The following is a 23,717-nucleotide window of genomic DNA, read 5'->3' as shown; positions in this document are numbered from 1 at the left end:
AAATTGAGGACAACGTTGGCCATTTGATCTACAAGACACAGTGTAAAGATTTTAGACTAAGTTCATGATAATTAAGTTCATCTAATCAAATTATTTAATGAACTCCCACTCAGATAGACATCCCTCTAGTCATCTAAGTGTAAAACATGATCCGAGTTTAACTAGGCCGTGTTCGATCATCACGTGAGACGGACTAGTCAAGATCGGTGAACATCTCCATGTTGATCGTATCTTCTATACGACTCATGCTCGACCTTTCGGTCCTCCGTGTTCCGAGGCCATGTCTGTACATGCTAGGCTCGTCAAGTCAACCTAAGTGTATTGCGTGTGTTCCTAGGCCATGTCTGTACATGCTAGGCTCGTCAACACCCGTTGTATTCGAACGTTAGAATCTATCACACCCGATCATCACGTGGTGCTTCGAAACAACGAACCTTCGCAACGATGCACAGTTAGGGTGAACACTTTCTTGAAATTATTATAAGGGATCATCTTACTTACTACCGTCGTTCTAAGCAAATAAGATGCAAAAACATGATAAACATCACATGCAATCAAATAGTGACATGATATGGCCAATATCATTATGCTCCTTTGATCTCCATCTTCGGGGCACCATGATCATCTTCGTCACCGGCATGACACCATGATCTCCATCATCATGATCTCCATCATTGTGTCTTCATGAAGTCGTCACGCCAACGATTACTTCTACTTCTATGGCTAACACGTTTAGCAACAAAGTAAAGTAATTTACATGGCGTTTATTCAATGACACGCAGGTCATGCAAAATAATAAAGACAACTCCTATGGCTCCTGCCGGTTGTCATACTCATCGACATGCAAGTCGTGATTCCTATTACAAGAATATGATCAATCTCATACATCACATATATCATTCATCACATCTTCTGGCCATATCACATCACATAACACTTGCTGCAAAAACAAGTTAGACGTCCTCTAATTGTTGTTGCAAGTTTTTACGTGGTTTGTAGGTTTCTAGCAAGAACGTTTTCTTACCTACGTATGACCACAACGTGATTTGCCAATTTCTATTTACCCTTCATAAGGACCCTTTTCATCGAATCCGTTCCGACTAAAGTAGGAGAGACAGACACCCGCTAGCCACCTTATGCAACTAGTGCATGTCAATCGGTGGAACCTGTCTCACGTAAGCGTACGTGTAAGGTCGGTCCGGCCCGCTTCATCCTACAATACCGCCGAAACAAGAAAAGACTAGTAGCGGCAAGAAGAATTGGCAAACTCAACGCCCACAACTGCTTTGTGTTCTACTCGTGCATAGTAACTACGCATAGGCCTGGCTCTGATACCACTGTTGGGAATCGTAGCATAATTTTAAAATTTTCCTACGCTCACCAAGATGCATCTATGGAGTATACTAGCAACGAGGGAAAGGAGTGCATCTACATACCCTTGTAGATCGCGAGCGGAAGCGTTCCAATGAACGTGGATGACGGAGTCGTACTCGCCGTGATCCAAATCACCGATGACCGAGTGCCGAACGGACGGCACCTCCGCGTTCAACGCACGTATGGTGCAGCGACGTCTCCTCCTTCTTGATCCAGCAAGGGGGAAGGAGAGGTTGATGGAGATCCAGCAGCACGACGGCGTGGTGGTGGATGTAGCGGGTCTCGGCAGGGCTTCGCCGAGCTTCTGCGAGACGGAGAGGTGTAGCAGGGGAGGAGGGAGGCGCCCAAGGGTGTAAGGTTGCTGCCCTCCCTCCCCCCCCCTTTATATAGGCCCCCTGGGTGGGGGGCGCCGGCCCTGGAGATGGGATCTCAAGGGGGGGGGCGGCGGCCAAAGGGGGAAGGGGGTGCCTTGCCCCCCAAGGCAAGTGGGAAGCCCCCCTAGGGTTCCCAACCCTAGGCGCATGGGGAAAGGCCCATGGGGGGGTGCCCAGCCCACTAGGGGCTGGTTCCCTTCCCACTTCAGCCCATGGGGCCCTCCGGGATAAGTGGCCCCACCCGGTGGACCCCCGGGACCCTTCCGGTGGTCCCGGTACAATACCGGTAACCCCCGAAACTTTCCCGGTGGCCGAAACTTGACTTCCTATATATAATTCTTCACCTCCGGACCATTCCGGAACCTCTCGTGACGTCCGGGATCTCATCCGGGACTCCGAACAACTTTCGGGTTTCCGCATACACATATCTCTACAACCCTAGCGTCACCGAACCTTAAGTGTGTAGACCCTACGGGTTCGGGAGACATGCAGACATGACCGAGACGCCTCTCCGGTCAATAACCAACAGCGGGATCTGGATACCCATGTTGGCTCCCACATGTTCCACGATGATCTCATCGGATGAACCACGGTGTCGAGGATTCAATCAATCCCGTATGCAATTCCCTTTGTCAATCGGTATGTTACTTGCCCGAGATTCGATCGTCGGTATCCCAATACCTTGTTCAATCTCGTTACCGGCAAGTCTCTTTACTCGTACCGCAATGCATGATCCCGTGACTAACGCCTTAGTCACATTGAGCTCATTATGATGATGCATTACCGAGTGGGCCCAGAGATACCTCTCCGTCACACGGAGTGACAAATCCCAGTCTCGATCTGTGCCAACCCAACAGACACTTTCGGAGATACCCGTAGTGCACCTTTATAGTCACCCAGTTACGTTGTGACGTTTGGCACACCCAAAGCACTCCTACGGTATCCGGGAGTTGCACGATCTCATGGTCTAAGGAAAAGATACTTGACATTGGAAAAGCTCTAGCAAACGAAACTACACGATCTTTTATGCTATGCTTAGGTTTGGGTCTTGTCCATCACATCATTCTCCTAATGATGTGATCCCGTTATCAATGACATCCAATGTCCATAGTCAGGAAACCATGACTATCTGTTGATCAACGAGCTAGCCTACTAGAGGCTTACTAGGGACACGTTGTGGTCTATGTATTCACACATGTATTACGATTTCCGGACAATACAATTATAGCATGAACAATAGACAATTACCATGAACAAAGAAATATAATAATAACCATTTATTATTGCCTCTAGGGCATATTTCCAACAGGATTGTGCCTGGTTTAACAATCGAAGTGAAGGTGTCGGTGAAAGTCAACTCTGGCGCGCTACCGAAAACCAGACCACCCATCGCGCTTTGTAGCGCTCAAGAGAACCGTCAAGGCGGGTCTTGTGACGGAACACCTTTTGCCGGTAATGACGTAGGTGTGAGGGGGCCGCGGCACAAGTTTCTACGTGCGGTTACGCTGCAACGCGTCAAACTCCTCTTGCATCGCGGCGAGCCAATGAGGGTCGCGAAGAGCAGCGCGAGCTGAAGAGGGAACCGGCGGTGGTGACAATGTCGACGTGGTGCATGCGTACTTGTCAGATGCATAGCGCGTGCTGGGACGGAGTACACCGGCGCGAGCACGAGTCATCATGTGGTGGGGCACCACTAGAGGAGTGACGGGCGAAGGTGGTGTCGAGCTCGGCGTGGATCCAGAACCCACGGGCGGCGAGGAGGCCACACCCGAGGTGACCGGCAAGGCAGCCGACGAGGCGGCCAACGAGGTGGCTGCGTCCGAGGAGGCTGGTGAGAGGGCCGGCAAGGTAGTCGGTGAGGTGGTCGCGCTCGACGAGGCCGGTGAGGTGGCCGCGCTTGAGGGAGGTGGCAAGGCGGTCGCGCCCGTAGCAGTGGCCCTCGTCCGTCTAGGACACCAGGACTGGAGCGCTTCAGGAGGGGGCGGCGAAGATGTCGCGGCCGGTGGTACTTGGTGAAAGGGAAAAACTCTCTTGTCAAAGTAAACGTGTCGCGAGGTCAACACGTGGTGGGAGACGGGATCATAGCACCCGTAACCTTTGGTGTTGGGAGGATACCCGAGGAATATGTAAGCGAGGGAGCATCGTGCGAGCTTGTGTGGGGTGGTGGAGGCGATGCTAGGGTAACAAAGACACCCGAAGACACGAAGCTCATCATACGAGGGTGGAGTGCCGAAGAGGAGCTCGTGGGGTGCATAGTTCCAGCGAACACGACACGGACGTATGTTAAGTAGAAGAGATGCGGTGGCGAGTGCGTCGGGCCAAAACCGAGGAGGCACCTTAGCATGAAAGAGAAGGGTACGGACGCAATCATTGAGAGTGCGTAGCACGCATTCAGCGCGTCCGTTTTGCTGAGATGTGTATGGACATATGAGGCGAAAGATGGTGCCATGTGATGCGAGAAGTGTGCAAACGGCAAGGTTGTCAAATTCTTTTCCATTATTGGTTTGGAGTACATGTATGGGACGACCAAACTGTGTGGAGACGTAGGCATAGAAAGCCGTAAGAGTCGCGAGTGCATCAAACTTGCGACATAAGGGAAACGTCTGCACATAATGTGAGAAATCGTCTAAGATCACGAGGTAATAAAGATAGCCAGTATTGCTCGCGACCGGAGATGTCCATATATCACTATGAAGTAATTGGAACGGAAACAAAGATATGGTGGTGGATGCACTAAATGGAAGACGAACATGCTTTCCAACATGGCAAGCATGGCAGGTATGGTCATCGATCTTATTACATGTGAAGGAGAAACTCTAAAGAATATGACGAAGTGCGGCTGAATTGGAATGACCTAAACGAGCATGCCAGAGGTTGACACCAGCGGAGAGGGCGACAGGGGTGGCGATGGTGGTGGAGGATGAGTGCACCGGGTAGAGCTCGTCTAGGTTATCGCACTGGTGGAGAACCATCGGGTACGGGCTTCCTTAACAGAAAAGCCAATTTCATCAAATTCAACAGTGACCAGATTTTCACCAGTAAAAGAACGAACAGAAACAAGATTCTTGATTAGTGCAGGTGAGACAAGGATGTTAGACATAGATAATGCCATGGATGTAGAAGGAAAAGAACTATGACAGATATGTGTGATAGGTAAAGGAGTTGTCGCTAACGATGATGCGAGTGGATGTGTGAACTGGATAGGAAGAGATGACGTTACCAAGATGTGCTGACATGTGAGTGGTAGCGCCCGTGTCCATGTACCAATCATCACCACCGCCGGAGTTACTCGGTGAAGGAGGCGAGTACAGTGCCGCAATACTTTAATTTTCATGTCTTACATACACTCCATTAGCACTTTGTATCTTTTGTCTTCATTGTTACCGTGTGAGAAGATTTCTGCCACTTATGTGTACGCTAGGCTGAATCTCATGCTTTCGTCATCTATTACTGGCATGCTCTTTTCTTAACTAGTAGTCAGTGCTTCCATGCTCCCTACTACGTTATTTGTCCATCTAGGGTTGATAAAAGTTTTTGGCAGTTGTTCCACCATTGTTGTATCGTCCATTACCTTAAGTACGTGACAACAATGTATGCCATCCCTTTGCATCTTCTTGAAGGTGCACTTGTATTTTTCCTTTTCGTCATCTACATCTACTCTGAATTCTGACCTGTGGAATTCTTCACCTTGGTACGGTTTCCCCCTATCGTTTCAATCCTTTTTAAGAGATACTGTCTCCCTTGTGCCACGTCATGGTAGTATGTTCTGTTCTTTAGCTCTAACTGGAAGTTTCTGAATATATCGTTTGTGTATATTTGGCTTGCTTCTCTTTCGATTAGGAAGCCAGTCTCTGTTGATGATGTCTTCTCTATTGTTCTGTATCTTTTCTTGTCGCGGGTGGCAAGGTAATTTGTTGAATGTACTTGTAAGCCTCAACAAAGTTTTTTTATGGTGTCTTCATGGTTCACGTAATTTTTCCACAGAGTTTGTTCTCTCGTTCTGTGTAGTTGTTGTTGAGAATGGGTAGAAGTAGTCCTTGAAGTAGGTTGGCACCCAGAATGAGCAGAGTTTCATGGTGGGTTAAAGTGTTTGTTTCCTTCTGCTTTATATCTTAAAATTGCTGCTTTGCAAGATCTTTTGAACTCATCTGAATCTAGGAGTTTTTGCTTATTAGAGTGAGTTCTTCACACATTGTTGGTTGTTGTGCAAATCCTTCATGTTCTTTCTAATACTAGATGACCTGGTTGCGCCAATGGCGCAAGAAGCGAATTAGAAAGAATGTTAGTAGTGAGTAAGTAGGAGATGTAACTGGAAATATAATGCAATGTGGATTGTATTACGTCATGTATTAACCACAAATCATGAAATCAATACCAAAGAACCAAATAATGTCACCACCTCTGTACTAACAATCAACATTGTAGCATAAGGAGTATCACAGGAGTGTTTACTTGCACATCAGGAGTATCACAATCACAACTAAAGGGCATAGTCCTCACTGCTGTCCCTGAGCCCTTCACAAGGAGAGTTCCAAGCCTCGCAACTTCTTCCTCCAGCTCTGCACATGACCCTCAGTTACGAACCTCGTCCCTCAGCTGTGATTATTTCAAGATGAAATCAACATGTATTTCTCTCACATGGAACATGTTCAGAATTTAGTCAGTCTCACTAATCTTTCAGCTACAAAGGCAGAAAGAAAAATGGCATGATCAATAACTAAAAAAAACTGGAACAATAACGCTTGTAGCATTAAAAAACCGAGAAAGTGAATTGAGGACAACAGAACAATTATTTGTAACAACGGCAAGCTTGGCTGATGCAAAATGATCACTCAGAAACTATATCTTTAGAACCAAATTAAAAAGGAACAAAATAATCTAATACTCCCTCCGTTCAAAAATAATTGTCTCAACTTTGTACAAAAACATCATGTATCTTTAGGACCAATTTTTAGACCATGGTACCACATAAATCAAGAATTAGACATATCAGATTGCAACGTATTCATGGTCAGTTACCAATCATGTCACACCAAGGATTTGCACATATAACTTGAAATAACTGCAGCTAGCTTGAAGTCTGAAATCTACCGGGTGACAGACAAAAGCAATACCACCAAACCTTATTCTTATTGGACGAGCACAAGATTTATGAGAAGATAACACATAAAAAATCCTATTTGGTTTCTGGATGCATGCACTTTCTGGATTGTGCACATCAAAGCATGGAAGGACATTCCTAAGAGAGCCATTGTAGCACAACGAAGTAAACCAAAAATCAAAAAAGAGAAGTGCCTTTGTATCATGTAATTTAGCAATGTATCAGCCCATATCACCATTTATTTTTCAGAGACCAAAGAAAATGACAGAAGTTTCCCTATTCTTTCCTGTACCTTTCTACCAGAATGCTCTCTATTTACGAGCGCCACACAGACTATTTCCACTTGGCGGCAGGTTGGACACAGCAATCCTCGCCGCGAGCTGCAGAAGAACCACACACGCACATACGTCAGGCTAGGAGACACGAACACGGGCACCGTGAGGGGGGAACGGAATGGACCGGAAGGGGAGAGACAGATCGAAAGAGGGAACGTACGGAGGCATAGTCAGGCTCGGAGACGTGGAAGGCTTTCTCCTTCCTAGCAGTTCTTGAGGGTTTCTCCTTCCTAGAGATTTGCATAAATGGACAACATAGCCATGCCCTTCATTTGGTGGGCATGTTTTTTTTTTCAAAAATTGTGTTGCTGGTGCTCTCAAATAATTAAATGGATTAGTTTGAAATTCCAGATTAATCTAATGAAACTCCCAAATATATCTATAAATATTCCAATTTACCGAAGCTTAGCTTTGAGCCATAGGTTTTACATAACATTTCAGTAAACGTTCTTTTACACAACTTCCATAGTATACATGACTTAAAAATAGCTTGAACCGACAATAAGTTTTCAGCCCAAGATAAAGAAACACACAAAAAGTACTATGAGATCAATGGAAACAACATATTGGTGTATAGGTTAATAAATAAAGAATCGTCTACTCAAAAGGAAAAACATGGCATCATTATATGGATGTGAAAAGCGTAGATAGGATATGTATGTTAGTTAACGAATCTCGAAGGTGACCTAGTAAATACCAAGAGGCATATGCAGAAACAACTCAAAAAAATTCTTTTAGTAAATTATGTATGGATGTAGATCGACACTTTGGGTGAGTGTGTTCCGGTAATCAGTTGCAACACACCGAATCAAAAATCATGAACTGAGAAGTAGGTGATCTAAAATGCATTTGTTTAAACTAAGCCAGCAAGAATAACACATTAGATTTTAATCTGGATCCTTCATGTAAAGAAATAACATAAAAAGAATCAAGAATTTCTCAATTTATTCAACAAAGAGCAGTGAAAGTGAAACATAGCAGGCACACCAAATAAATCTGGGCACATATAGAAACATTCCTAACATTCTCACACATAAAAAAGCAGCTAACCACCCGTTGCAAAGGGCGACAGCAAACCAAGCATTCAAATCATGCACGCAAAATTTGTTTAAGGACTGATAATAAGATCCTTAATGTATAAAGAAATAGATACTTAGGTAGCATGTTAATACATAGTGATATATGTTACAGTGCATGCTAGCATGATAGCCCAAAACAAAGTTGTCAGCAGTTCATGATAGGAAAGCAAAGCTATACAGGTAGCCTGAACCATGATTGGACTTGGTCCAGTGGGGTTTGTATAAGCAGCATGCCCAGCATTTACAAAAACATTAGCCTACAAAATAAAAAAGCTATAAGAATACTTAAACCTTGTGAATCACTTGTGTGATAGTGACATAGTAGAAAAATGTATACAGGAGATGGCCCCATTCTAAGCGTCCAAGCTCAAAAAGCATAGCCCCCAGATGTTGTATCGCTACTCCCAACTCTGTCGACTCATTCTGGATCTGGCTTCGCACAGATGTATCACCAGTGGCAGCATCTCTCTGAATACATTGTGCGAGATGCTGAAATAGAAATCAGGTGAATGGAGGTAAGTATACACAAAAGTACGCATTTAGCTCTTCCGTTGTCTAATAAATTATTTGTGAGTAAAAAATAATTTAGAAGACACAAAGCTACATCATAGCACTGCATAATCAGTTGCCGAAAAACAAAGCATGAAATTCTAACAGCAGAAAAGCATCAACAGTCCTATGAGCATTGTGTTCAGAGAGTAAGATGTGTTATCAGGAAAAAACACATAAAACTGAAAGAGGCATGGTTGTATATAGATAGATCGATACAACCTTGTACAGTCGGTCTTCAGGCAAGCATCGCCTGCAGGTTCACTTCAATTACAGCGCCTCACATGAAACCAACGATGAAAAGTCTACCATCAACTGCTAAGCTATCCAGAGTGCCTTGGAGATAAGATCTGCCTACGTTGTCCAGAATGACATCAAGGTCTTGTAGAGATATTCCACATATTACAGTTAGAATGTATATGAAATTGACGGGTATAACTTGGTAAAGCCAAATAATTTTATTTTACTTTTGCATCAGGGCATCAAGCGTCACAAGAGGATGGCAGGATAATACCATTTCCATTAGTTTCTTCTTCGATACGTGCTACAAAGGTTTTGTAGTTTCTGCATATATCCACACCTTAAACGTCGCAAGCGGTTAGTTTCTCTTTGGCTTTCTAGAGCGGCATAACAGAGTTGCTTCCAGAAAACAACTTTGTACCATATATACTGTATCTATCTGAACCAATAAACCTGCAGTGACAAAAACCTTGATTCCAAGGCGCTTTGCAATCTGTATAGCAAATGTGCCAATTCCGCTTGGTCCACTGTGGATCTGCATACGACTGGAGATAGGTCGACATGGAAAAAAACATAGGCATGAAAATTCCGTTCCAGTTCAATTCTCACAACACCAAATTGTGCACCTCTTTTTGCATACAAGTGATTACTAAATCATTTCATACTCCATTCGAGTAGCACCATTCAATACTTTGTTGTTTTTCAGTTAGTCAGAGCATGTCAATTTGGTGATGACTAAGGAAGATTCACGTTCTGCAATCCTAACAAACAAATTAGCTAGATAGATTTTCCTAAAGGGAAGGGATTCACCTGGGGAGATGGCTGGTCATGAAGACGTGCAGGCCACCTCGGGCAAGCCGGCGGCATCGGTCAGCAACGCCCTCTCTAACACCGGGAGCAACAGCCTCGGCGGCACCACCACCTTCTCCATGTACCTGCGTAAGCAACGAGAGCAGTTGCATGACCTCAAGCCAATACAAAATATTCAAGAAATCAATCAATCAATCAGTACACAATATTCTCTTAGTTGTCCCAATCAATCAGGAATTGTGTACCTTTTGAACAGTTATAGGAAAATCCTCTTCTAGCCACTTTGTATCTTTGATGACTTCTTTTACTGGCCTCCCATTAATTTTGGCATTCAAGAAATTAGGAACCTACTCAAGTGGAAATCATCAAATCAGTACTCCAAAGCACTACCAACAGAGTAGCCATGTTTGTAATCATATCTTCACCTGAGTTGTTGAATGGTTACCCCAAATAGTCATATTTGTCACTCTGTTATAAAACACATCAGCTTTTAATGCTAGCTGCAAAAACATTGTGAATGACAGATTAGTCTTGTCATTTGTTGAAATTAGAAATAATTAAGATTCATTGAGAGTATAACACAGCAAGCAAATGGCTGTGCCTGGTCCTTTCAACTATCTACTATTTTTTTTACTGACGGCACAAGTCATAAGTTTCTTTTGCAGCTAGATGAACATACACAAGTTATCTGTTGGCCTACATATGACAAAAAATTTAACATATGGCAGAAAAATTAACATTAGGACCAAGGCAGAATAAAAGGACTGGAACTTGTAGTTTTGGGAACCTGGCTGGCAAAGACTAATGCAAACTTTATCCATGACTGCAGGATAAAGTTGGCAGTGGATAAATTCAAGAGATAACAGAGTCTCTGCATGGCAGCTCAGAAGCAGGTATACACCATTAACCTGTCCGTGGAAATTGATAAGCGTATGATTATTCGAAACAAGTGTATGATCATTGGTCACATAGCTGACACAAATTTGATTTTGCAAAAATGGAGGGATATTAGGAGATAAAGTTTCAGTTTTTTTTGTCACACCTAACCTTCTAATTCAGCCAGAGCAAAGAGCAGAGCATGAGAGACTTGAAGAGTCGGAGAGGAGCGGCGCTCTTGTCCTGTAGGTGGTACTGACCTCCATTTCCAGATCCAGCAATCTCCTCTCTCGTCTCCTCACTGAAGAAACCAACATGGCCATGTAAATGCTTCAGTTTTGAGAATCAGTGCACATGAACTGCACATGTTCGCTTGCATACTGAAACTGAACAAAAGGGAGGGTGCTACCTGCAGCAGGGAAGGGAGCAGGGACCTTGTGCGGTGCATTGTGCGGGACATAAGAGTATTGAATATTGTGCTAAAATATGGAACATTGGATAATCTGATGTTAACATTGCACAGCAAAGAGGAACCATCACAGTTTTAGTGGTACACCACTGAATTTCTACTTCTGAATATTGACAGTACAATATACTCAGAAGCTTAATTTCTGCTACTGAATATTGACAGTACACCAGTATTCAGTTTATATAAACAACAATATATTCTCTGAAGTTTTAGTTGCTTTCTTCAGTCAATCTTACCCGATGCAGTCAAAATTTTCAGTTTTGACAAGTCTTGCGATAATTCTAGCAAATTAATTGTCAAGATTGATGGCACTGCTTACCATCTCTCTCGGGAGCACATTGTCTTCTGCTTCCTTTGCAGTTATTTCAGATATACCCACCGGCATTGACGAACATGACACATTCATCTTCATGAGAGTAGGCACTGAAAGGGTAATAAGAACAGGGAGCAGTATAAGATGAAGGTTTCTTCGCAGGGAGCAGTACACAAAAATGAACCTGATCGGAGGGAACAAAAATGAAGGCTTTTTAGCAGGGAACAAAAACTTCAGTCATAGCGTGTGAAATAGCCTAAGAAAGGTTAACTCTAAACCTAAATCAGGGCCATTTTCAAGCAGGGGAGCAGCCAAGGCTAACTCTGAACCAACTCAAGGATTTGGGGGCTGCACCATTCCTAGTGCTTATCAATCCGAGCCAACTCAAGGATTCCTATCCAGATTCTTATCAATCCGACTTTATGAATCCACTTGTCAACTCATGGACCGCAACAGCCTAATCCACGGCAAGACCAGCGAAGGACGATAACTTGACATGGCGGAGAGCACGACCCGCGCGGCCGTCGGCTCGCCTCAGCCCGGAGACGGCGACGCGCGGCCCGGAGACAAGCATCATGGACTCCGCCTCCACCTTCTGCGGCGCCGGGTTGGTCGGGGTCGGGGTTGGCGTTGCAGGCTGGCGGCGCCACCTCCCAGCCCGCGTTCCAGGCGAAGTCCATGGGGTGGCCGACGGATCCGGCGACCCATCGGCTCCTTGGACCGAAAGCACAACCTTTTCGGTGGCAAGCCGGAGCAGAGCGCGGTGACGACAAGCCAGAGCAGAGCGCGGCGAGGATGAGCCGGAGCAGAGCGCGACAGAGGCGAGAGGAGCAGTGCGCGGCGTCGGCGAGAGCCATCCTCCTGTGTCTTGTGACGAGAGCTCTCCACGCCGTCCACCTGCTAGCCTGAGGCGCGGCAGACGAGAAAGGCAGAGGTACGATGGCACAAGAGCAGGACGGAGCCGGCCGCCTCTGCGTCCCGCGCTCCTCCTGCTGAGGACGACAGTGATAGCGCCGTGGACCACCGCGGGGAGAAGACTGGAGCTGCGGTCTCATCCCGCAGGACGTACCCGCAAGCGCCGGCCGGCGTCACCTATCCCGCTTCACCGCGCACCGCTGATCTGCTTCTCCGGTGCCGATGCCTCACCACCGCGCACCCCCTTCTCCCATCTCCTCTGCAACGGCTCGCTCCCTCCTCGATCTCCCATCCTTTTCTTTGCTACACCATCATCGATCCACACCTCCCCTGCCTCTGAACTCCGACGCGGGATTGGGATGGGGGCTCCTCCGTCGGCTGGGAAGGGCTCGAGATGAGGAGGGAAGGGAAGAGGCGGCGGCTGTGTGGGGGGAGGGTGGGGAGTGGATAGCGGGGGAGGAGGATGGATGCGGGGCTCGAGGAGCACGAGGGATTGGCTGATAGGGTTTCACCCCACGTTCTCGTCGTCCCCACTGCAGTAAAATTCCCTCACGTACGCAAAATCGAAGCAAAACCACCTAATTCTCTCGACCCCACAGCCAATGAGCCCCACCCGTCACTGACCTATGAAGCTGCTGCTGATGTACAGAAGGACCAATGGTTGACCAAACGCCAGCAGACAAAATCGATGAACAGTAAAAAATTGAACGGACGACGAAGCTCAGCGCGCGCAAGGCCTCCAGAATGGCGGGTTGCCTGGGTTTATATGTTTAATGTCACCAGCAAAACCTGTGCCTGGTGTTTGGAAGTGCGTTCTCTATTCCTTCTTCACCGCCTTATCTTGATTTGTTATTATATTTTGGTCCGTTTTCTCCCATCGCCTTGACTAATATGCTTAGAGCATCTATAGCCGGGCTCTCCAAACCCTCCTCAAAAGCCTGGGCGAGCCGTTGGTCACTGACCGGTCATGATTTTTCGACCCAGACGGACGCCTCAAACGGGCCTCAAACGCCCGGGCTGACCGACACCCCTCATATTCAGCCCAAATATGTGACAGATATAGTGACGCCCGGGCATGCCCGTCACGTCGGACCAGGACCGCGCTGGCCCACCCGACCCCGCATATATTCGTTCCCATCCGCTCGCCGGAGCAAACCCTAGCCACTTCACTCCACTCCCCTCTGCCATCCGAGCTCACCTCCGATGGTTTCCGGCCTTCTCCGCCATGGCATGCAGCGGATCGGACTCTGACCAGTCTGGATCCGTCGATTGGGGTGTCATCTCGTGCGGGTTGGAGGAGGCAATGGCAGTTCACATTGCACCCCGCTGCTCCCGGGAGGACAGCGCCTGGCCGACGGACGGATCTGTCGACCGCGACTCCATAGCTTCGGTTCACCGAGCGTTCAGGTTCCTCCGAGGCTGGATCCTCGTGGTCATGGCAGCCGGAATTCCTCTCCTTTCCCATCACCGGTTAGGCAGACTATGAGTCCCACCGGGACCGGGCGGCCCGCCGTGGGAAGGAGAGGATAAGGGCCGATGAGGCCCGTATCGCGACGGAAATGGCGACGGCGGCGCGGGCAGCTGCAGAGGAGGAGGCCATCCGCGCCCGCATTATGAAGAACCGACAGCGGAGGAACACGCGTGCCCTCGCCCGAGAGCAGAACCGGGCGATCCGTGCCATGGTCGTACTGCCACCGAAGGAGGAGAAGGTGGAAAGTGACGGCGAGGACAGTGATGGCGACGAGCAAATCCGGCTCGACCCGTACTGCGTGTTCGACCGGTAATTCCGCGAGAAGGACAGCAAGGGCGCCAGGAAGGGCAAGGGCAGCCGTGGATGAACTCCACCATAGCCAAACATGCCTAATTTTGGTAGTCTGATGGCATGTTTAGTTAGTAGTGATGGAGTAGCCGGACGACGTAGGTGAATCGACATAGTTGCATGAGTTTGTATGGATTTGAGATATGATAATAGAGGTGTCCGGATGTCGATTACATTATTTGAGGGATGCCCGATCAGCGTCTGCGGGCGCGCGCCGCGGGCTTTGAGGGGCCGGATTTGCTGAGTCCGGCTGTAGATGCTATTATCTCATCCTTTAGAAGGCCTACTCCGAATAGGACGGTTGACCCATGGTTGTCAACCCCTATGGTCGGTGCAGACGGTAAACCATAGACATTCTCTAATCACCCCTCATCAGTGCTCAATTTAACCTCTAATCTCTAATCACCCCTCATCATTCCAAATCATCTAACTTCCCGGCTGGTCATCCATCCCCTCACTACTGCAGCCTAAGCACGCTTAACTTCCGGGTTCTATTCCCCCTTGTTTCCAAATCTGCACTTGTTGTTTTCCTGACAATAGTAAGATGCCAATCCTATTAACCCTCAGGAGTTTAGCTTGAGCATGAAGTCACACATTTCACTGTTTGAGTTTGAAACTATTATTCTAAAAAACAATAATTATTTAGTAACACTAATATTTCTTGAATAAGTAGTTTGACCATAGTTTGACCAGATTTGACCAAAATTCAAAAGAACTGAAATAATTATTTAGTAACACTAATATTCTTGAAAAATTATTTAGTAACACTAATATTTCTTGAATAAGTAGTTTGACCATAGTTTGACCACAGTTTGACCAAAATTCAAAAAAATGAAATAATTATTTAGTAACACTAATATTCTTGAATAATTATTTAGTAACACTAATATTTGTTGAATAAGTAGTTTGACCATAGTTTGACCAGATTTGACCAAAATTCAAAAAAGCTGAAATAATTATTTAGTAACACTAATATTCTTGAATAATTATTTAGTAACACTAATACTTCTTGAATAAGTAGTTTGACCATAGTTTGACCAGATTTAACCAAAATTCAAAAAAACTGAAATTTAAGCATAACTTTTTTTCCTTTTAGAATTTGAGGATTCTAAAAATTTGCAAACAGGCCTATGGCGGTCAAAATCGGATGCGGATTTTCGTGCTGAACATTTTGATATATTATACTTTTTTTCTGACATCGTATGCAAAAGTTATAGCCGTTTTACTTTTTCATAACACTTTTTTGCAAAACATGCCCAAATTTAAGTTTTTTAATTTTCCTAACTAGTAGATGTAGTAATATAACTACATCTCGAAGGATTTTATTTTTTGAAGTTTTATCATTTTCTAGTAGATGTAGTTTGAGACACGAATCGGGACTAAAGGGCATCGCACCCTTTAGTCCCGGTTCGTGTCTCAAACTGGGACTAAAGGTCTAATCTTTAGTCCCGGTTTGAGATACGAACTAGGACTAAAGGTCTCATTTGAACTGGGACTAATGCCTTTAGCCGCTCTGACCAAAGCCCTGTATATTGAGCTGTGACCAAAGCCCTGTTTTTTACTAGTGAGGTGGCAAGGTAATCTGCATCTAAAAAGAATACAGACATGCAGATTGCAGTGATACAGAGGGGGTGAAAAGAAGAGGGGAACCCCATCTTGTGCCTAACTCGGAGCTCGTTCCATGACCACTGGTGTCTGCAACTGCAAATGATCAGCTGCTGCTTCTTCTAACTAAGCTTCCAGGATTTGCCCGCTTTCATGCTGAACTTTTTCATCCTCCCGAAGAGCATGACAAGAATGAGGATGAGTTTGCCGGAATCGCTCCACCTCCCAGCAAAGCCGGTCCACCTGTCAGTGCACATCCCGTCCGGGCTGATCTGCCTACTGCAGCTGTAGCCCATGGAGAATCCCACGTTTCCATAAGCGCTGCAGAACGTTACACTGAAAAATGTCAGCTTCCTGAAGGATGCGGCTTGCAGCTCTTATCGTATACACTTTTTAACTGTATGTTATTTCCTTTTTGAGGCTTTGAATTGCTTAGGGTTAGAGGGGACTTGCCTGACGACTTCGACGACGATGCTGAGCAAGTTGAAGTTGAGGGGGTCCTCCTTGAGCTTTTCCCTCTCGGTGACGCAGATGGCGATGACAAAGATGGCGAGGTATGAGAGTTGTGACAGAAGCGTGCTCTTGAGCAGCCTCACCCCCTGGGTCTCCTCCCTGGGATGGTCCTTCACGCTGGAGCTCTCTCCAAATGGAAGCCATGTCGTGTATGGAGGCAGATACCTGCAAGCAAGAAGAAGCAGAACGTGAGTGAGACGACCAAGACGGCAAGCCTGGCTAGTGGCTACAAAGACCGCACGAACGCGCTTTATCGATTTGAAACTCGTGGAAAAACGCGCTGGGATTGTGTAGTGCGTGAGGATAATGAGAAGAGCGTCCAATTGTAGATATGCGGTATGAAAGCACTCGCGGGCGGGAGCTTCAGTTCTACTTGCTCTTCTGAAGATATCCCAAAAATGGCACCTACTAGCGGACTTTCAGTATCCAGACGTCGACGTGCAAGGACATTCCGGCGAGTGGAAACATTCCCAGGGAATGGCACGGGTCCGGATTCGCTGCCAATACGTACGTGGTCACGATTTCTCATGGACCACTGCACCATGCATGCATGTATGGAATTCAGAGAACAATGTAGTGGAGAAGCTACTACAACGGTGCGAACTGAATCGGACATGTGCATGATGCATGGGGCCTCGCTCTGAATGGAGGCCTGGACGGTACGTCCGAATACGTTTCGATCAGAGTTCCGATTCTCAACTTGTGTCGATGCTGGTGGTTCGTTTTTCTTCCGGCCGGCCAAGGTGCATGCGGTCAGCCAGCGCGTGTGCGTGCCTGTCGACTCGTGGATGGCAATGCTCTTCTTTTTTTCTTTTTCTTTTTTGCCAGGAGGTTGACGAGCTCGAATCTTTTCACAGGGAGGGAAGATTCCTCTACCGCTCCGTTCAACTATTGTTTTGAAAAAGACCTCTCCGTTCAATTATTGAACGGCATTTCCTTGAGAAACGAGGTCCACAATCACAATGGCCAACCGCCTGAAGTGCACCTCGCCACCCATGTTGGACTGGTCCTTGGCACGGAGTATCTTCAGCAATGATCCGGGTATATACAATTTGGACGACAGATTAATTAAAGCGAATTAAGAAAGAACGCCAATTACTATGTACACACGATGCAGTCCTCGCATAGTTCAGTGTTAGCTTGCAAAAACGTTTTATATAGGGGCTACTTCTATTCTAGTATGCTTTTGTTTGTGAAGAAATTTGTTAAAAGTTTGACTGCAGTATAGAAATTGTTAACAGTTTGACTACAGTCATGTCCAAATGTCACTTATTTACGTACAGTATTATTCTTTCGCGTTGGTAGTCAAAGCTTAATTAGCCTGTCTATAATAACATTTACCCTTGGCCTGAAATTGTTGAAAATCCCTGTTAATCCCATGTACAAAAAAAAGAAGAGAATATCTCTCTGCAAAGCCTGAAGTTGTTCTCTGAAGGTGTGCAATTCTAGTGAAATGCGCTTGCTAATTTTTGGTTTGTAGGTTCACAATGAGATGAGGATGATTGGGTGTTGATCAAATGCGAGTGATGCAAAGGAGATGGTGAAAATGTGCAACTCTAATTTTTCAGAGAGATCAGCTTTTGCTGCCGTTTGCCATGAGATCAAAGAGTTAATGGGAGGTTTTATTAGCTGTGAGCTTACTTTTGTACATAGGGAAGCCAATGAAGCGGTGCGCAAAACAGGCCATAGAGGAGACAAGGAGATGTTTGTGGATTAATTAATGGGTCTGTCTATGACACATCTATATATGACATAGTTATGTCACATCTAAGCTGATGTCCACTCTGTTTGTGGTCTATTTTTTTGTTCTAGTCTTTTTTTATTTCTTATTGCTGCATTATATATTTGTGGAAGCTTAGATGTGACATCCTTAAAAAACATCTAGATGTGAATTAGACAAACTGTTAATTATATGCCTACTTTCCTAGCGGGTTGTATTCAGTTCGATGTAATCCCCCCGTTTTGAGTAATATAAGCTCTTGATTGAAAAAAAAAGATTTATGGAAGTTCATGAATAATCAGTGCCAAACATTTAGTTGAGAAGCACAGGAAAATAAAATCCTAGTAGCTTCTACCTTCTGGAATCTAGCTGGGGTTCAACGTAGGGAACTCAGTTATGGCATTCTCGTAAGCATCGACTGACAGCGAGGAGAAAGAGAGAGACAAGACAGATCGAGGAGGACTCACATCATGAGCACGAAGAGCACGAGGATGGCCGGCGCGAGGGTGGAGAGGTCGAGGGTCGACTCGCCGGTGTGCCGGGAGTTCACCGCCAGGAACACCGCGTTCGACACCTTCTCCCACGGGCTCATCCCGCGCAGCGCGCCGCCCCACTCCATGCCGCACAGCATAGCCACCTGCACGGCGAGGAAGCCCACCACCGTCGCCGCCAGCATCGCGCACCGCCGCGCCGGGAGCAGGTGGTAGTACCCTGTCAGCTCCCCGCCCTGTTTCACCGTCTCCCTGAGCTCCACGCGCCTGGTCGCGGCGGCGGCGGTGCGCACGCACGCGGCTAGCAGCGGCGGGAACAGCGTGTTCCCGACCAGCGCCTGCGGCACGAGCAGCAGCTGCAGCCCGGTGTCCTGCTTGAAGACGATCATGTTCTCGTTCGTCGGCATGTACCCGCAGCTCGAGAACGTGGACACCGTCGTGAACACGGCGAAGGTCCACACGTTCAGAGCCTTGTCCCGCAGCGTCCGCCTCGCCGCCGGCGACGCGTGCACGATGTACGCCACGATGGCGCCGGCACCGAGGACGTGCACCGCCAGGAGGATGGCGAGGACGACGAAGAACAGCGACCGCACCGCGTCGCGCCGCAGCCTCGTGTCATGTACGTGCTCCAGCGACTTGCTCGTCTCATCATCGGCGGTAGACGTTGGGTTATCGATGTCAGCGGCGGCGGCTGGCGGCATCTCAAGCTCGGCGACGTGGTGGATCTCCACGCGCCGGGATTTGTGTGCAGCCTGCTTCCTCAGCTTGGACCACTTGGACGCGAGGCCTATGAGGGATAAAAACACCTCACCGCCGACGAGCATGAGCACGGTCAGGACGAGGAGCTGCCCGTTGGAGAACACCTCCATCTCGACGGTGGACATGCTGGACACCGTCGCGGCCGAGACGGCGGTGAAGAACAGGTCGATGCCGCGGGGCCGCTTCGTCCCGTCGCCGCCGGCGCGGAACCTGAGCTGCGCGAGGAGGAGGTACCCGAGCCAGGAGACGCCGAGGAAGTAGGCGACGTGGACGAGCAGCGAGCCGACACGCGGCCAGAACCGCCCGGCGAGCGCGCGCCGCCACCGCGCCACGCGCTCCTTGATGATGTGGTGCCGCGCGTATGAACTGGAGGGCGAGGACATTGCCTTGTCGACCGCGGCCGTCGAGCTCCGCGGCGTGTGGTGCAACAGCTCGCCGACCTTATGATGAGCTCCGGCCATGTTCGATCGTCGTAGTGCTGTGTGTGTGTGTGGTGTGTGTGGACGTGTTAGGACTTGGGAGATGTGCATGCATGCACAGGGCTGCGAACTGTCTGTGAGAGCTGAGGCGTAGTACGACGCCTAAATATATAGCCACGAACGCGTGATGGGTACTTTTTTTTTTTGATGCTTTGGTGGTCAAGTGCATGCGACATGTGGCCAAATTATTTACCCCAAAGCTACAGCATAGATGCAAGGAGAAGTGAGAGACCAGATACCTAAAAGTACCGAAAATACTGCTAAAAATAGCACCCCAGCCGAAATATTAATACAGTAATGCACCAGGCCCACACGCATGTACTAGGTGGGAGTAACATGGTAGTGGTACTAGTACTACTCGGTTTGGGTCGGTGGCAATGCTAGTTTAGGAATGGTTGACCCAGATCTTCATACTCTGACCATCATTTTTTTGTTGTTGAGGAAAACATACTCTGACCATCATGTTCATATTAATTTGGACTGATACGTGTGATATTTTTTTTTCGAACTGAGTTCTTGGTGGAAGAAGTATCTGCTTGTTCGTATCATGCGAGAAGTCAAGTGATGAATGGCTAATGTAGCCGTACTAACTATCTTCCTCTACTTCACAGGACAACAAAAATATATAGGAATATCTCAGAAAGGTTTGCAGATGTTTACATGGTATAAAAAATATGTGAGATTTTTTTTTCAACATCTTTTTGTGAAAATTATGAGGCCAGGCGTGATCTTGTCATTTTTGTGTAGCTCGCATAAAAAAGTATTTCATCATGAAACTTCACAAACAAGTAGTATATATCCATATGTATATGTGTATTTTTTTCAAGAAAGAAATGAAACTTAAAAATTTAGATTTTGAAGTTTTCAAATAAAGGGCTACATGGAGCCCGAGCTCCATTAGGCATTTCCGTTAGATCACTTACAAGCATAGGAACAAAAAGAATCCAGTCCCCTCACCCCCCCCCCCCCCCCCCCCGCATCGCCCACCCTGGCTACGACGAGGGAACCCTAGATCCCACCGCCGCCTCCTCCACCTCCTCCCCCCACCACCTCGTTGCCATCAGGACCGGCGAAGCCCGCGCCAGCTCCCATGAAGGTGGCGGTGGGTGATGACCCACAAGTATAAGGGATCAATCGTAGTTCTTTCGATAAGTAAGACTGTCAAACCCAATGAGGAGCAGAAGGAAATGATAATAAGCGGTTTTCAACAAGATATTTTCTGCAAGTACTGAAAGTATCGGTGATAGATAGTTTTGTAGCAAGATAATTCAGAACAAGTAACAAGTACCAATAATAACAAAGGTGCAACAAGGTGGATCAATCCTTTTTATAGCAAAGGACAAGCCAGAAAGTCCTCTTATATAAAGTAAAGTGTTCTCGAGGACACATGGGAATTATCTTCTAGTCACTTCATCATGTTTAGTTGATTCACGTTTCCTACTTTGATAATTTGATATGTGGGTGGATCGGTGCTAGGGTGTTGTTCTTACTTGAACAAGAAACCCCATTATGATTACCCCCTCTCGCAAGCATCCGCAACTACGAAAGAATAATTAAGATAAATCTAACCATAGCATGGAACATATGGATCCAAATCAACCGCTTACAGAATAACGCATAAACTAGGGTTAAGCTGTTGGAAATATGCCCTAGAGGCAATAATAAAATGGTTATTATTGTATTTCCTTGTTCATGATAATTGTCTATTGTTCATGCTATAATTGTATTAACTGGAAACCGTAATACATGTGTGAATACATAGACCACAACATGTCCCTAGTAAGCCTCTAGTTGACTAGCTCGTTGATCAATAGATGGTTATGGTTTCCTGACCATGGACATTGGATGTCATTGATAACGGGATCACATCATTAGGAGAATGATGTGATGGACAAGACCCAATCCTAAGCATAGCACAAGATCGTGTAGTTCGTTTGCTAAGAGCTTTTCTAATGTCAAGTATCGTTTCCTTAGACCATGAGATTGTGCAACTCCCGGATACCGTAGGAATGGTTTGGGTGTACCAAACGTCACAACGTAACTGGGTGGCTATAAAGGTGCACTACAGGTATCTCCGAAAGTGTATGTTGGGTTGGCACGAATCGAGACTGGGATTTGTCACTCCGTATGACGGAGAGGTATCTCTGGGCCCACTCGGTAATGCATCATCATAATGAGCTCAATGTGACTAAGGAGTTAGCCACGTGATCATGCATTACGGAACGAGTAAAGAGACTTGCCGGTAACGAGATTGAACGAGGTATTGGGATACCGACGATCGAATCTCGGGCAAGTAACATACCGATAGACAAAGGGAATTGTATACGGGATTGATTGAATCCCCGACATCGTGGTTCATCCGATGAGATCATCGTGGAACATGTGGGAGCCAATATGGGTATCCAGATCCCGCTATTGGTTATTGGCCGGAGAGGTGTCTCGGTCATGTCTGCATGGTTCCCGAACCCGTAGGGTCTACACACTTAAGGTTCGGTGACACTAGAGTTGTTACGGGAAATAGTATGTGGTTACCGAAGGTTGTTCGGAGTCCCGGATGAGATCCCGGACATCACGAGGAGTTCCGGAATGGTCCGGCGGTGAAGATCGATATATTGGACGAAGGGTATTGGAGTCCGGAAGTGTTCCGGGGGTACCAGGCTATGGCCAGCATGACCGAAAGGTGTTTCGGGAGCCCCGGCAAGTGTTGGAGGGCCTCATGGGCCAAAGGGGAAGGGGCAAACCAGCCCACTAAGGGGTGGTGCGCCCCCACCCTTTCCCACGTTACTTGGGGAGGTGGGGCGCCTCCACCTGGCTTGGGAGGCAAGCCTCCACCTGCTTGGCTTGGGGGGCAAGTCTCCCTAGGATTTTCCCTAGGGAGAGATCCAATCTGCTTGGCCGCCGCCCCCTAGGGGAAACCCTAGGGCGCCTCCCCCTCTCCCCTTGCCCCTATATATAGTGGAGGGGTGGGAGGGCAGCCGCACCTCTTCCCTGGCGCAGCCCTCCCTCCTCATACACCTCCTCCTCCTCCTCCGTAGTGCTTAGCGAAGCTCTGCCGGAGAACCACGAGCTCCATTGCCACCACGCCGTCGTGCTGCTGGAGTTCTCCCTCAACTTCTCCTCTCCCCTTGCTGGATCAAGAAGGAGGAGACGTCCCCGGGCTGTACGTGTGTTGAACGCGGAGGCGCCGTCCGTTCGGCGCTAGATCGGATCTTCCGCGATTTGAATCGCTGCGAGTACGACTCCATCAACCGCGTTCTTGTAACGCTTCCGCTTAGCGATCTTCAAGGGTATGAAGATGCACTCCCTCTCTCTCATTGCTAGCATCTCCTAGATTGATCTTGGTGACACGTAGGAAAATTTTGAATTATTGCTACGTTTCCCAACAGTGGTATCATGAGCCTGGTCTATGCGTAGATTCTATGCACGAGTAGAACACAAAGTAGTTGTGGGCGATGATTTGTTCAATTTGCTTACCGTTACTAGTCTTATCTTGATTCGGTGGCATTGTGGGATGAAGCGGCCCGGACCGACCTTACACGTACTCTTACGTGAGACAGGTTCCACCGACTGACATGCACTTGATGCATAAGGTGGCTAGCGGGTGTCTGTCTCTCCCACTTTAGTCAGATCGGATTCGATGAAGAGGGTCCTTACGAAGGGTAAATAGCAATTGGCATATCACTGTTGTGGCTTTTGCGTAGGTAAGAAACGTTCTTGCTAGAAACCCATAGCAGCCACGTAAAACATGCAACAACAATTAGAGGACGTCTAACTTGTTTTTGCAGGGTATGCTATGTGATGTGATATGGCCAAAAGGATGTGATGAATTATATATATGTGATGTATGAGATTGATCATGTTCTTGTAATAGGAATCACGACTTGCATGTCGATGAG

General features: G+C 47.1%; 2 protein-coding genes and 1 long non-coding RNA gene across 18 annotated transcripts; all 3 read right to left on the bottom strand.

The window, feature by feature from the left end:
• Positions 1–6,127: 6,127 nt before the first annotated feature.
• On the bottom strand, positions 6,128–7,249 carry LOC141041762 (uncharacterized). The gene is made up of 2 exons (XR_012203271.1): positions 7,142–7,249; positions 6,128–6,344 (listed from the first exon to the last, which is right to left on the bottom strand). It is a non-coding gene; the product is annotated as an uncharacterized lncRNA (long non-coding RNA).
• Positions 7,250–8,287: 1,038 nt separating this feature from the next.
• On the bottom strand, positions 8,288–12,814 carry LOC109755830 (uncharacterized). Of its 16 annotated transcripts, none has more exons than XR_012203269.1 (10): positions 12,012–12,112; positions 11,527–11,630; positions 11,148–11,217; positions 10,999–11,039; positions 10,288–10,362; positions 10,108–10,209; positions 9,863–9,987; positions 9,035–9,166; positions 8,601–8,752; positions 8,288–8,520 (listed from the first exon to the last, which is right to left on the bottom strand). XR_012203269.1 is itself a non-coding variant. In XM_073508970.1 (8 exons), the coding sequence occupies exons 1-8, from the start codon at positions 12,016–12,018 to the stop codon at positions 8,662–8,664; spliced, it is 615 nt and encodes a 204-aa protein (XP_073365071.1). In that variant the 5' UTR covers positions 12,019–12,112; the 3' UTR covers positions 8,288–8,661. The 16 variants fall into 16 exon arrangements, 1 of the variants encoding a protein (XP_073365071.1); XR_012203262.1 differs by having other exon boundaries at positions 9,035–9,162; XR_012203258.1 differs by lacking the exon at positions 8,288–8,520 and adding an exon at positions 9,327–9,597 and having other exon boundaries at positions 8,546–8,752.
• A 2,943-nt stretch (positions 12,815–15,757) lies between these two features.
• Positions 15,758–19,956, bottom strand: LOC109755823 (probable cation transporter HKT1;4). The gene is made up of 3 exons (XM_020314717.4): positions 18,560–19,956; positions 16,313–16,537; positions 15,758–16,180 (listed from the first exon to the last, which is right to left on the bottom strand). Exons 1-3 carry the CDS (start codon positions 19,870–19,872, stop codon positions 15,982–15,984), a joined length of 1,737 nt encoding a protein of 578 aa, XP_020170306.3. The 5' UTR covers positions 19,873–19,956; the 3' UTR covers positions 15,758–15,981.
• Between the last annotated feature and the right edge of the window lie 3,761 nt (positions 19,957–23,717).

This window comes from Aegilops tauschii, chromosome 2 (genome assembly GCF_002575655.3).
Source record: "Aegilops tauschii subsp. strangulata cultivar AL8/78 chromosome 2, Aet v6.0, whole genome shotgun sequence".
NCBI classification, from domain to species: Eukaryota; Viridiplantae; Streptophyta; class Magnoliopsida; order Poales; family Poaceae; genus Aegilops; species Aegilops tauschii.
Note: the sequence above shows the minus strand (reverse complement) of the source record. Positions and strands in the feature narration are given on the sequence as shown.